Source organism: Ceratotherium simum, chromosome 24 (genome assembly GCF_057802395.1).
Source record: "Ceratotherium simum simum isolate JZ-2026a chromosome 24, ASM5780239v1, whole genome shotgun sequence".
NCBI classification, from domain to species: domain Eukaryota; kingdom Metazoa; phylum Chordata; class Mammalia; order Perissodactyla; family Rhinocerotidae; genus Ceratotherium; species Ceratotherium simum.
The window spans coordinates 39,411,609-39,426,783 of record NC_141923.1 but is presented as its reverse complement, the minus strand read 5'-3'; the positions used below and the strand labels follow the sequence as shown (position 1 = coordinate 39,426,783).

Here is a 15,175-nt window from a genome sequence, read left to right as displayed (position 1 = left end):
TACAAGCAGGGGTAAAGCAGACACAAAGAATTGACCCAGTTTCCAAAATAAACATTAAGCTTAAAGCTCTCTCCATCTGGCTAAAACTAAAACCAGAAATTAAAATCAGCATGTTCACACTCCATTTCCTACCTACACCATAATAGCAAGGGCAACAAAAATTTAACGTATAACTAAATGTTATATCTGAGTCACCTGAAGTCTCATATGAAGATTCGTAAAGGAATTTTTTTTAATATTGGAAAAGGGTAACAACTCACTTTTAAACCTTCCTGGATCTCCATCTGGGCCAAACATCCTTCAGAGTCGCCACTGACATGGTGTACAGACTCCTCCCTGGGCCCCATTCCTATGCCCGGAAGCAAATGTCTTTCAGTCTTCCTAGCTGCCTAATTTCAATATGAAAAAACACTTCTCTTTCCAGAAGCATATTTTCTTTTCTCTATAATATTCCCTGACAGTCTCCCCTCTTAACTCTTTACTGAACATATCCCATACAAGACATATCTTACTCTCCATAAAGCAAGGTATGCAATATACATGAAAAGCCCTAAAACCTTTAAGGGACCCCTCTTCCTTTTCCATATTAGCCTCATCTCCAATAACCAGCTCAATCCTATGGACCATGACATAATGCACTAACAGAATCTTAGACATATAGAATGTTAGCACTGAAAGGGACCTTAAAAGTCATTTGTTTCAACGCCTACATTTCACAATTGAAAAAACAAAATCCAGAGAGAGTTAAAGATCCTCCATGGTCACACAGGCCTTTGCCCTAAACTTATTCTATATTCTCCCAATCTCTGGGTCTCACCATCTTCTAAGTATTTCCTTTTCCTATGGAGAAAGGTAAGGGTAATGCCCATAATCTCAGCTTGGCTTTTATCTGAACTCCACAGAGAATGCTAAATGAGCTCATCAAGTGGAGAATAGGATGTGCAGCATCAGTCTCCCCTGCGTGCTGAGTGACCAGTGTGTAACTAAATGCTCCCTGGTGGCCCTTAACCACCCACATGGAGATTCAAATTTCCCTTTGTACACATCCCACTGGCAGATGGTCCTGCTATACTTCTAAATGTGCTAAATCACTTGCTCGCTGCATTATACACCATACTAGTCAATTACAGAAAGTTCTTAGATGTTTGAGCTATCATCAATTACATCCTATTTGAAAATTGCAGATTAGCATTATTATGACTGGGTTTCCTATCTACCAATTAAACCTTAGCAATTTTCATATTTAGAGTTTTTAGTTTTGCTTCATTTTACTTTTTGTGTGTGTGTGTGAGGAAGACTGGCTCTGAGCTAACACCCATTGCCAATCCTCCTCTTTTTGCTGAGGAAGATTAGTTCTGAGCCAACATCTGTGCCCATCTTCCTCTATCCTGTATATGGGATGCTGCCACAGCATGGCTTGATGAGCGGTGCACCAATCCACGCCCACGATCCGAACCCTCAAACCCCGGGCAGCAGAAGCACAGCGCGTGAACTTAACCGCTATGCCACCAGGCCGGCCCTGCTTTGTTTTACTTTTGAAGACTTTGTTTGCATGGCATCCCAGCAGGACAGATTCTGACTGTCATACATCACGTGAGTCAGGCTGCCTCAATTTAGCAACTAAGCAGGCAACGATAGAAAGAGTAAAAAATGCTTTTAAATAAAATAAATAACCAAAGTCCAACATTATAGTCCTTTGAATATGCTGTCTACAGGTTTACTAATTTAATATTTAATAGTGTATTAAAACAAAACAAAGCAAACAAAAAATAGAAAGAGAGAAAGAGAGAGATTTATGGTTGGTCATGAATTACTTATGACAAAAAGTTATTCATAGCTTATATTTTTATTTTATGTGTTTCTTATTTTATAAAATTGTAATGAAAGATGCAAAAGTATAGTTTTTTATAATGGTTGAATTAAACTAAAATACATTTTATGTGATTATTTAGTAATGAAGAAGGAACTAAGTAAGCAATTGCTTTCTTGATAAATCTTTAGAAAAGGATTAACAAAAATACATTAGGACAAAAGGATAATCATATGAAAAAAATTCCATATTCATATTCCTTTGCTTTATAGCCACCAAAACAAATCATCACTGTACTAAGGTGCTTTCTGAATAGAAGCAAAATTAGTCAGTCTGCCAGTCTTCTGAAAAAATAAAATTATTAGGGGCTCAATAACAAGATTATATAAATGAAACGGATTAGAAAACATTTCAGGAAGGCATCATTAAGTATTTACTAAGTAAATTAGCAAAGGGATTACCCACATCTTGATCTAAAAAAATGTAGGCCATTTTCCACAACTGCTGCAGAACTAAACTGCAAAAATATCCTCTTTCACAAAAGCCCTGTGGCAGTGAATTTCATGAAGGTCAGCAGAGTAGTCAGGTTCATTCGTGAATGGACAGATACAGGGGAATGAAGAGGAGCTGAGGTAGTAACGACTGCAACCTGGGGTAGTAATGGCTGCTATTTGGGGTACTAACGGCTGCTACCTGGGGTAGTAACGGCTGCTACCAGAGCCATGGAGTTCACTCAAGGCACAGAGCATGCCAAAACTGAGAAAAGACAAATTTCAGGTAAAGAATGCATGGTGGTCGACATACGTTGAGAAGATCCAAACAACCCTTCCAGCTCTAGAATCTGAGCAGGAGGATTCTCCACCTTGAGCACATGTAGGATAAAAGGATTTAAGACTAAGGAACTCCTCAGTAGCAGGTAAGAGAAATACTCTGTGATTCTGCTGACATAGAAGAGAACAAGAGGAAACTTAAGGTGACTGGGATTGAAGGGAGGCCACAGTCATAAATTTTGTTTGAAGATATGTCTGTTACCAACAAGGAGAACCTTGAGACTGTGTTCCTGGACAGAATCCACATGAAATTCAGCATCAGGGGGAAAGGACCTAGGAGTCAGAGAGGAAAGGCCATTCAAGAAAGAAGAGGGCTCAGAAAGGATGTAGGAACTGGAATTGCTGCCGTTGAAATTTCTAAATTTTGCTAGAAGTCACAAAAATTTCAGATGACTTTCTCCAGAAAAAGAGGTATCATTTACAAGTAGTGATTACTTTTCTCAACAGAAAATAGGCAGTTGGTGCTTCCCTCAACCTTTTGATGAAACATCTTTCTCAGCTACTGCGTTATAAGGTTACATGTGGTGCTTCTCATAGCCAGCATAGATTGACTATAATCCTAGCACAATTGAAAGCACGCACCTTTCTGTTTCCTATCTCCCTCTTCCCTCACCCTCCTTCCCCATCACACATGCACACACACACCACTAAATCCCTGACTAGGTCTATGGCTGATAACACATATTGGGTTCTGGAAACACTGGTGGTTTGTTTTTGTTTGTTTTCCTTGGTGTTACTGTAGGAAAAAAAATACTAAGATTACACACAGCTGCAATAGCCACACTTGATTGATATTTTGTACATGTGTATCTAAGAAATTTTGTAATTGTGGAAAGTTACTGTAACACTTCATAAGTCTTGACAGTTTTCTATCATCTTTTCGCGTTGTTGCAAAGGAAACATGCTTTGAAATTATTAAGGACCCAAGGACTAAGAAGGAAATTAAAAGGCATCTCCTTGGAACACTCTGGCTATAGAAACCAGATTCATTCGGAGACACAAAAAGAAAACCAAAGTCGACAGGCAAAAGATGTCAGAAACTGGTTTAGAAACAGAAAACTACTGCTAAGGTGTTGAAAGGAAATAGTGGAAACTTAGGAAGAAAAAGAACCAACTTTAACACTAGGTCTTCATCTTGAAATCAAGACAGGAACTACAGAAAAGGGAAAGAAGAGAGGAGAAAGAAATTTAGAGATAGCAATATAAAAGGCTACACATGAAGTAGAGAAGGAATGGGACCAATTCTGAACAAAATGAAGTTTTGAAAACTCAACTGAGTCTATGTGAAAATTTCCAACGTAGGTAGATTCAGCAGGTAGATGGTAAAAAGTGGTGGGAGAAAGGGTTGTTGGTGCTTCCATTGACTAGCGTCTTAAACTTATCATTGGCCTAGTAGGAGACTTAGGGTTGGGGCAATCCAGCTAAGGGAGCTACTACCCTCCCAAGGGCAGACAGTATAGGTGAGCTCACCAGGGCTTTGACAAAGGAATCAGGGCCAAAATTCAAAAAGTGTGCATGTGTCCTCATCAGAGACCTAACTGGAGTGGATTCATGGACAGGAGATCCTCATTATAACCATTAAGGACATCTTTAACTTCATTCATTCATGCAACAAATTGAGACTGAGTATGGCATTAACAATTATTTAGAAGTTGAGTATCCAGAAGCAAAAAAAGGCAGACAAAGGCCCTACACTCATAGGGCTTACTTTCTGAAGGAAAAGAAAAACAAAGTAAACATGCTTTAAAGTCTTGGGAGGTACAATGAAGAAAAAGGTTCCAGGGCAGAGAATAAGGGTGATCGGCATTGTGGTGGTTTTTTACAGCAGGGGAGTATTGGGGGGAAGTTCTGAAGAGTGATTTGAGTGGAGACCTGCATGAGTCCAGGGCCTAAGTCAGGCAAGGGCTCTTACAAGCAGTGGGGAAAGTAAGTGCAAAGACCCTGAGACAGGGCTGAGCTTGGTGTGTGCAGCCCGGTGTGGATGGAATAGAAGAAGTGAGGGCAAGATTGGTAGAAAGTGAAGTGCCCAAGGCAGACAAGGGCCAGGCCCCTAAGGCTCTGATAGAGGGGTAGGGAGTCTGGATTTTATCTTATGTGCAATGGAAAACATTGGAGGGCTTTGAGCAGGGAAATGAACGGTATGATCTTATTTACTTTAAAAAGGAGACTCTAGCTTCTGGGTAGAGATTGTGGGACAAAAGTAAAATCAGAAGGAACATATAGGAGGTGACTACAGACATCCAGGCCAGTGATGGCGGTGACTTGGTCTTGGGTGGTAAACTATGGAAGTGGAAAAAAATAATGAAATGTATTTTGAAGGTAAAGCCAACAAGACTTACTATGAATAGAGGAATACATGAGAAAAATAAGAATCTAAAGTGATTCCCCAGTTTGGGGCCTGAGAAACAAAGTGAATAACGATGTCCTTCAACTCTACATAAAGTTTATTTCCTATTACTCTCTTGTTGAAAAATCTAACTATGCTAGTGTGTTCACTCTGCAAAAGTTTGGCAATTTCTTAAAAAAACTAAACATGCACTTACCATATGTCCCAGCAATTGCATTCCTGGGTATTTATCCCAGAGAACTGAGAACTTATGTCCAAACAAAAAACTGTACACAAATGTTCATGGTAGCTTTATTTGTAATAGCCAAAAACTAGAAACAATCAAAATGTCCTTCAATGGATGAATGGTTAGACAGCGGTATATCTAAACCATGAAATACTACTCAGCAATAGAAAGGAACAAGCTATTGATACACTCAACAACTTAGATGGAGCTCAAGGGGATTATGTTGAGTGGAAAAAGCCAATTTCAAAAGGTCACATTTTGAATTATTCCATTTATATCACACTCTCAAAATCACAAAATTATATAGATGAAGAACAGATCAGTAGTTGCCAGGGGTTAGGGATGCTTAGGGGAAGGAGTGGGTGTGACTATAAAGGGGTAACCTGAGGGAGATCTTTGTGGTGATGGAACAATTCTATATCTTGATTTCAGTGATAGTTGTATGAATCTACACATGTGATAAAACAACACAGAACTATACACACACATTGTACCAATGCCAGTGTTGATCTTGTTATATAAGATGTAACTACTGGAGGAAACCAGATGAAGGGCACAAATGCCCTCTCTATACTATCTTTGCAACCTCCAGTGAATCTATAATTACCCCAAAATAAAAATTTTTTAAATCTAACTATGCTAAAGTCTAAGGCAAAATGCATTATATAAATATTAAAAGTAGTATAGTAATAAACACATCTGACAAAATGTTCTCTTCTAAATTTATAAAGCACCTTTTTGCCAATATATCTTACGACTTTTGGTGTGTCGTTAACAGTTTAATTAATCATCAGGATCTCTTTGTATGTAAGAACATTTTCCTCCTAAAAGGCTCTGGAGCAAACCGCACTTGGAATTCTCACTCTCCCTCTGTTACCTCTAACCAGGCAGCAGAACCTGTGCATTCTTGTTTCTGTCCCTGTTCACAGGAGTATAGAGGGAGGAAAGCTAAACAACCACTAACACTGGTGCTCCAGGAGATTTCAGACATTCTGAACTCTGCAAACTACCTTGCTTCAACCCAAGATATTGACCCTTCACGGGCCAGCCAACACTTTTGGACTTTAACATCTTTCCCATCAGTGTCAAAATGTAGAACTCTGCAAAGTGGAATCTCAAATGGGATGGCTTAGGCCAAATACCAATGACCATGACTCAGAGGCTTAACAAGTGCTAATACATTAATCATATTTCCAGGATCTTAAGGTTACTCTTTGTATCAGAACTAGGCTTGGGTAAATCATCTAAGTTAACTTGAAGATACAGATGGTGGCGAAGTCTCCCTCAAAATCTTCTATTAAAACATCTTCTTTAGTATGAATTTCCTTAATGTTCTTATCTTATCTTGTTCTTATCTTCCACTCCTTTAGAGAGCACTCTACTCCCAAGAACACCATCAATACATTTAGTACTCAGGTATGCATGCTAAATCCTAGACACTCTTGTCATTGCTGAATGAGCTTATATTTATTCATCTTTTCTTTGTCTCAAACAGGCATATATTCAACCTAGAGTGTTTGTAGTGGAGACTAGATTTACAAACCTTTCTTATTAGTCTTAATTGTAAAAACCTACATAAAAGTGTATCCTGAGATCAACTTTAATTCAGGAAGTCAATTATTAACTAAAATATTTTCTAAACTGTATCTCACATCAGATCCTGTCTGCTTTTGCAGAAGTTAATGCATTGCCAACAAAATCTATGGAATGTACCAGATGCTGCCTGTCTAGATGCTGATCTCCCTTGGAAAAAGCTCTGCCAGGTACAAAGCTATGACTAGAATTAAGTCACAGAGTTTGCGTTCTGATTTTTGTAACACTCTATCCACACTGTTTTTCATGTGTTAATACACTCTAAAAAGTAAAATACAGGGGATGGCCCAGTGGCGTAGCAGTTAAGTGCACGCGGTCTGCTTTGGTGGCCCGGGGTTCGCAGGTTCGGATCCCGGGCACGCACCGATGCACCGCTTGTCAAGCCATGCTGCGCGGCGTCCCATATAAAGTGGAGGAAGATGGGCACAGATGTTAGCCCAGGGCCAGTCTTCCTCAGCAAAAAAAGAGGAGGACTGGCAGGGCTAATCTTCCTCACAAAATAATAAATAAATAAATAAAAAGTAAAATACATTATTTTGCATTTTTATTTTCTAAGGCTGAATAAAAATTAAACCAATGCACATGATATGGATTAAACACCTTTCTGAAGACAAAGCAGTTTCATTTTAATCCTGTCAGAGATTGGAGCTTGGAAAAGTGCCAACAACAATAATTTTTTAGAAAAAAAAAGATACTTACAGCCAACCATCATCATGGCCACCGAAAACATCTTCTCCACGTCTGTGGTAGGAGCTATGTTTCCAAATCCTATGGTTGTAAGGCTTGTCATGGTAAAGTAGAGAGAGGACACATACAGTGAATCCTTGCTGGGTCCTCCTTCCCATATCCCTGCACTGGTATTGTATCGATACGGAGTCCCAATGCTCAAGGCCAGCTGGTAGAGCCAACTGTCTATTTGGATGGTGTTGGTGACTTCATCGATCACCTCGTAGTCCCCAATGCTGTACCATATGCAGGCCAGCCAGTGGGCAACTAGTCCAAACACACACACCAGAAGCACGAGGACTGCGGCTCCATACTCTAGGTAATGGTCCAATTTCCTAGCAACACGGCCCAGTCGCAAGAGACGCACCACTTTTAAAGAACTGAAGAGACTGCTGATTCCCTGAATAAAAGAAAAGAAATGACACGACACTTTCAGAAAAGAAAAGGCTGGGGAAACAACACAATGGCTCACCTTCATGAACTTGATCACCATTTGTATGCTAAGAACATACACATAATACAGTCCTGACTTTGTCAACACAAAAAAGCTGAAATGATAAAGATACTTTAAAAAAAAAAAACTCAGATTCCTTCCCACTCAGAATTAAGATATTTGTGAATTATTAGATAAAACCACTTTTCATTAGCTAAGGAAGACCCAATTTATTTTCATCAGCGGAGTATAAATAGCACAGAGTAAAACCAAAGGAAAAAATTCCTCAAATGCAATATATACAGAATATAGAAATAGGATGATGAATTCAGACCTTTTATTTCTTCTTCCTATAAAACTTCTCCTCTACTCTAAAAGATTTAAATTTATTTCTTACTTTATCACAGCTATGAACAGCAAAACTTCTGAAAAAGAAATCCCAATTTTACTGGCAAGCACACAGGAAATACTTCTGAGCAAATGTCATTGTTGGTTTCACTACCTCCTGCCCTGGTCGTGATAAGCACTAAATTTGTAGAGCTCTGAAAAAACGAAAAGAAGTGAACCTAGAATGGGTATATAACCTACGAAATCCTATCATCCTCTAGCAATAGTCCTAGAAAAGAATGCCACAAGGGAACAGCAGCAAGAAAAGCTATATTTTGTTGAGAAGCTTAAAACAACAAATACAGTATTATCCAAATGGAAACTGCGTAGATATTATTCAACCAACAAAGATTCCGCAGTTACTTTTTTGGAAACATATAATAAGCCACTTGGGGAGACAAGACAAAGGCATTCCGATGCAGGGAGGGAAGACAGAGCAGTGATCTGATCCGAGGAGGCTCTCACCTGATCAGCGTCTCTCCTGGAGTCCATGACGCCCTTACTGCTAATTCCACCTCCCAGAGAGGAGACGGGGAATCTAACATAACTTACTCTTGGCTTAATTCTGACCGACGTGGAGGAATTGGTTGATAGAGTGGAACAGATGTGACATTAATAAGACTCTGACTATGGCATCGTAAAGTGCTTGCCAGTTAAGGTGAACAAGGTTAAGAATGCATTTGGTTATTCTATACTCTGGATGGTAATATATGTTTGAAATTTTGCAAAAAGAAAATTTGAAAGAGAAAGAGAGAGAACAAAGAGAAGCAGCAACAGCAGACCTTGTGGAAGTTAAAGAGCAGCAGGTGCATCCTGACAATTTTCTGTCTCAACTTGGATATCCTTGAGCCTGGCTCCACTTCAATTCCTACTCCCAAAGGCTGCGGCATAGACGCAGTCTTAGAGTAAATTTTTATTTCACTTGAACACTCGGGGGGAAAAAGGATATTGAACTTTAGTTATTTCCAAAGATTACTATTAATAAAACTCAGAAGATGAATTGGCATAATTCAATGACATGAGAAGTTAGAGATAAGAAGATTCCAGAAAGCTCGGAGGCTTTCAAAAAATGGAACTATGTAATCATGAACAAGAAACACAAAAATAACTATTTATTGAGCATTTCTATAGGGCGGCTCAGAGTTGGGCCCTGGGGACATTAAGATAAATATGTCCTGCTTCTGCTCTAAAGAAACCCATAGTCAAAAGGCGTGAAATACTCAAACAGCGTTCAATTTAAAAATAAAAATAGTGTTGCTGTAGATGTTGTTCTCTAGTTAGCTCCAATTTTTAAAAGAACTGTGGTACTTCTGTTTAAATACTGCAGAGAAAAGTCATTGCTACCTGAATTCTTTTCTGTAAAAACAAGGAGAAGGATAAACAGAGCAGAAATTTTTAACCCCTTCCAAACGAAAAAATAGTCACAATCCTCAACCAGCCTGTGAAGAGTGACTGCCTACTAGAACTAGGCCAAAATGGTGGGAGGACATGCACCCCTGATCTCTGAGGTAGGCAGATCTTTCCAGAAGGAGGTAGCCCACCCTGCAGGCACCTGCTCTGGACTCCACTTAATCAAAAAGCACCATTTTCTATAGCAATGCCCAACACTACTGAAATATTACAAAATATTTTGTAAGCACTGTAAACTTGCTCTGCCACAGGGTCTATGACACCACTTCCTCCTGAGTTTTAGCCAACTCCCCAACTGACATCTCTTTCAAAATCATTTTCTAGGCCTACACTTCTCTGATGTGTTGGGATTCTCATCACGATTGCCCTCAGCCCTCTCCTGGTTGATTTACTGCATATCCACGTTTTAACCAACTTCTATATATAGATAATTCACAGGTCCACCTCTTAGCACAAAATTGTCTCCTGAGTTCCCGATACAGAAGCCAAATGCCTGCTATACATTTCCATTTATACATCCCATAGGTGTTCAGAAGGGTAATAGGTCCCAAAGGGAATCCTTCTCTTCTCCTGAGTCCTTCCTCCCTTTCCTACTCTGGTGAATGACGTCATTACCTACCCAGGCCCTCAGACGTGGGGCTGAGCCTTAGCGCCTCCCTTTCCTGCCACATCCAGCCAGTTGTCAAGTCCTGAGGCTCTCACCATGCAAAGTGCCCGAGTGCTCAAAATATGTCTACTTAATAAATCTCCTAGAAATTTCCCTTCTTTCCTATATCCCAAGGCCATGCCTTGGTCATGACTTCATGTTTTTTCTCACTCGTGTGACATGAATAGCTTCTCCATTGGCCACCCTGCCTCTATTTTCACTCCCTTTAATGCACAGATCACACTATACAGGCTGCCAGCCAGATGTTTTTAAAATTACATCTATGTCTCTCTCTGATCTAAAATCTCTAATGCTAGCTCATTATCTATAGGATTAAATGTTATAACTTAATATAACTACAACATGCAAAGCCCTTCACGGCCTGGTACACCTGCCTACCTCTTCAGCATCTCTCCCACCAATTCCTCGTGCTCTCTATGCTCCTGCCACACTCAGCTGTGTAGTTCCCAGAGCATCCATGCTGTTTCATGCCACATTACAAGTTGTTCCCTCTTCTTAAAGGATTTGTCCTACCCACGCTCTTGGTGGCTAAGGCCTTACTAGCCACCAAGTAGTCTGTTTATGACAGACACTCTCTCTTCCATATGCATTTCCCTGACATCTTCCTCCTTCCCCCGCCATCTTCATTGTCATACCCTCACCCTCTCCCCCACAGTGAGAGTTAGGTGTCCTTCCTTTGTGTTATCATACACTCTTTGCACATCTCTATTACAACAATTATCACAATAACATTTTATTACAAGTCTCTGTTTGCATGCATGACATCCCAGGAAACTCTAAACCCGTTGAGGAGTCTATCTAGTGTCAATTACAAAGCTTGGCATATGGTAACATGTTAAGCAGTCAATATATTCACTAAAAGATTGAACTAAAAAGTTTTGCAACACAAGCAAATGTGGGTGGGGTGAATTTGGAGGGTTTTAGTTAATAATCTAAACATGATTTAACAGCATAATATAGACAATAGTCAATGTACTTTAGGTTGCATTAATAAAGGTGTGGCATCGAGTATGAAAGAGAAATTCACCTTAATTTCTCCACTGACCAGGCCATACCTATAGGAGATACATGGAATATATTCAGAAGAAGACTGTCAAAAAAAGAACTCAAAACTATATCCTATTTGGAAATGTGGAAGGAAATGGAAAAAAGGAGACTGGGGCAGGGCATTATAACCGGGTTCAAATACGCAGGGCATTGATGAGGGTTAAGTTTATTCTGTATAATCCTAGTGTAGATGACCTGGATCATAGTTGGAGCTACAGGGATAGAAGGATGCAACAAAGATTTCAACAAGCCTGTACCATACACTTCTTCTCAGTAAACCAACCAGAAAGCAGGATCACCCATCGCTGCTTGGAAAAGAGAGACAAGGTGTTAATAATATTGAGCACTTAACGACATGCCAAGTACTGTTCTAAGTGCTTTATGTGTATTAACTCATTTAATCTTCAAACCAATCCTATGCAGTTGGCATCGTTATTAAAACATACACCAGAAAGGTTAAGTAATTTGACTACATTCTTGCAGCTAGTAAGAGAAGGAGCCAAGATTCAAACACAGGCCATCTGAATCCAGACCCTACACCTCTAACCATTTCACTATCTGACCTCACTCTGAAACCCACTATACCTAGAGCATAATGTGTAATTTAAATAAGCACATTAGTACCTGCAATATTGGCTTAAATATGGGTATTCTCTACATGACCGAATAAAGGAGATTAAATACCTAGCCACCCTCTTATCCCCACCCGGGCACAGCAGTGGCCCACAGTAGGGATCTGTGGAGACCCTAGAACTCTATACAGTCTGCAATTCTCTAACATGGACCAACTCATTTCATTCTCACAATAGCAGGACTCCTATCCCCATTGTTCATATGAGGACACTGAAGCCCAGAAAGGTTAAACAACTTTTCCAAAGTCACACAGCTAGGAAGGAATGGAAGCATCACTCAGACTGAGTCCCTCAGATTCTTAGTGCATTTCCCATAACAAACAACTGCTGTGCAGTCTTTCTGTCTATAACCCAATAATCGCTGCAATATTAGTCTTCCTAAAAGACAGCACCGAGCATAACCTCTAGGGGCTCATCATAGACGTTAGATTAAACACAATCTCTTCTGCAGGTTAAGGTCCACAATCCCATCTCTGTATACATTACAAGGTCATTTCCCTCTATGCTTTTGCACAGCAATAGTGCTCCCGTCAAACTAAACTCCTCTTTGTTCCCAAACATAAGCTCAAAGTTTCACCTTTGAATTTGTCCACAGTGTTCCCTTCATCTACTTATAAAATCAGAAACTGTTATTCAAAATGAATAATACACAAATAAGTTTGTTTTATTTGGAAAGTTGTTTTAACTATTCATTCTCCATTGTTTTATATCAAAGAGAATTTAACACAATCATTATAATCAAAACTTGAAATGAAATGATTTGGTTTTGAAATGTGATGAAATACTTAAAACTTGAAATAATCCAAATGTCCATCCCCAAAATAATGGATAAATTATCACACATTCACTCAATCCATTCCACTCAATGGAATACTATCCAAAAATAAACATGAGTAGACTAGAACTATATGCAATAACAAGAATGAATCTAAAAAGTATTAGGTTGAGCAAAAGAACATTTACCATGGTACACAATTCAGATTAATGATTTCCTCTGCACCATACGATTTTTTGAGGAGGGAGAGTCATATTCAATACTGTATCTAAAATAAGGGATTTTCCTTATTTTATGACTCATTTTCATAACCTTTAGATTAGGCCACAATTTGTATTTAATCCCTTGTTGGGAATTTTAATTTCACCTTTATGGTAATACTACACTTATACAGGCCAATCCTCAAAAAATGCCCTCCTTCTGTATTAGCGTTTTTTATAGCAACTTCTTGATTCTGTACCTTCCACCAGTTTTTATCTGCTCATTCATTTTCTGCTTCACATCACTCCACACTTTCCAGTCCTTCTGTGCCTGCCTCTGTACTCTAGTGGCTTTCTGCCTCTATCCCAACCTCTGAGCTATTAGCACACAAATCCCTGGGGTTCCACTGGTGGAAGAGAATATCAAACACATCAAATGCATGACAGAACACAGCAGGGTTAATGGAGAACTTTCAGTCATCAGCCTTCCACCTTTCTAGGCCAAAATTCATCCAATTTCCTTATTTGACAAGCCCCTCAGGCCATAGTAGCATAAGGAACCATATCCAGGAGACATCTCTGTGTTGTTAACTCTTTAAGATTTTTTTGTGGATTCTCACATTAAAGAAATGCAGGATGTTATCAGCATAAAAATAATATCTTTCGATGATAAAGCCATTTAAAATACAAATCAATTCTCCCATTTGATCATATGATAGTAGGCAGATAACTCAGCTAATATTCTTTCCTACCTTATTCCCTCCTTGCTTTATAAACAGAAAAGGGGTGATCCAAGAACTTTCTTGTCCAAGGACATATGATACTTAAGTGAGGGTGATAGAGCAGGAATACCATCTTGTAATATCCAGTTGCACAGTTTTTCACCTACATCTGGCATTCTCACACACAGGATGTTGTGGTAGATTATTTGCAAAAAAAAAAAATAGGTGTCGTTATTCCCCTCCCTGTATCCATAACCCATGGCAATGTGACTTTGCAACTCCTCCCATGAAGAGATAAGGTCTATTTTCCCACCCCTTGAGTCAGGGCTGGCCTCCTGACTTGCTTTGGCCAACAGAATGTGGAGTAAGTGCCATTGTGCCAGTTCCAAGCCTAAACCACAGGAAGCCTAGATCCTCCACTCATGGTCTTGGAACCTAGCCCAGTTGCCATGTGAAGAACATCTATTAGGCTTCTGGAGAAGAAGAGACCTCAGGAGCAGCCCTACGAGTCATCCATTTGAGCTATCATAGACCAGTCAGCTACCATCCTACTCAGCAACCAACCACAGGCACATGAGTGAACTTAGCTGAGATAAGCCAAACCTATCCCAAGTCAGCAGAACCACCCAGCTGAGCCACAGACCCATGAGTTAAATAAATGGTGGTTGTTATTATCCACAAAGTTTTGTACTATTTTGTCCTGCAGGGAAAAAAAGCTAACTGACACAAATGTGGGGAAAGCACATATGTTATATGTTTATGTATACAGAATTTCACACTTGTATAACTTATGACTGGGGGCAATATAGATACCCACTTGATACAGAGATCTCATTTTGACCAGACATTATGCCAAATAGGTAAGATATGGGCATGTAAAATAAAGTTTTAGATACAATTATTAGGTATTATTTACCTTTTGTATTGGGAAACATGTCACTATTTGCTTTGTATGGATTCATGTCAGTGAATGTTCCTGTTCCATGAGAACAGAGAACTCAAAGTTATTACTTCATATATCTCCTAAATATTTCTTAAATCCAACCTCACTTAAAAGCTTGCTATCACCCTAGGTAACTTCAATATCCATGTGGATGACCCTTCCAACAACCTGACCTCATAGTTTCTTCACCAATTCATCTCTAACAACGTTTCCACTTCTCAGATGCCCACTCCCATGGTCATAACCTGAAATTTGTCATATCCTAAAACTTTTTGCAGCTCTGTAGTCTTGAATTGAACCATCCTGCTATCTGACCATATCCCCTTCTCCGTTGAGCTAAACGATCCAAAGACACCAAGTGCAATAGCAGTTCAATCCTTCTGAACCATGAGTGCACTGATAGATCTACTTTTTCCCAATCTATGAA

General features: G+C 39.4%; 1 protein-coding gene across 3 annotated transcripts in view; it reads right to left on the bottom strand.

The window, feature by feature from the left end:
• The window catches only part of KCNH5 (potassium voltage-gated channel subfamily H member 5), a 324,653-nt gene that overhangs the window by 219,397 nt on the left and 90,081 nt on the right, over positions 1-15,175 (bottom strand). For all 3 annotated transcript variants that reach the window (XM_004426224.2, XM_087448404.1, XM_087448402.1), the window contains one exon: positions 7,506-7,932. In XM_004426224.2, coding sequence (XP_004426281.1) covers positions 7,506-7,932 — 427 coding nt within the window. The remainder of the gene's footprint in view (positions 1-7,505; positions 7,933-15,175) is intronic.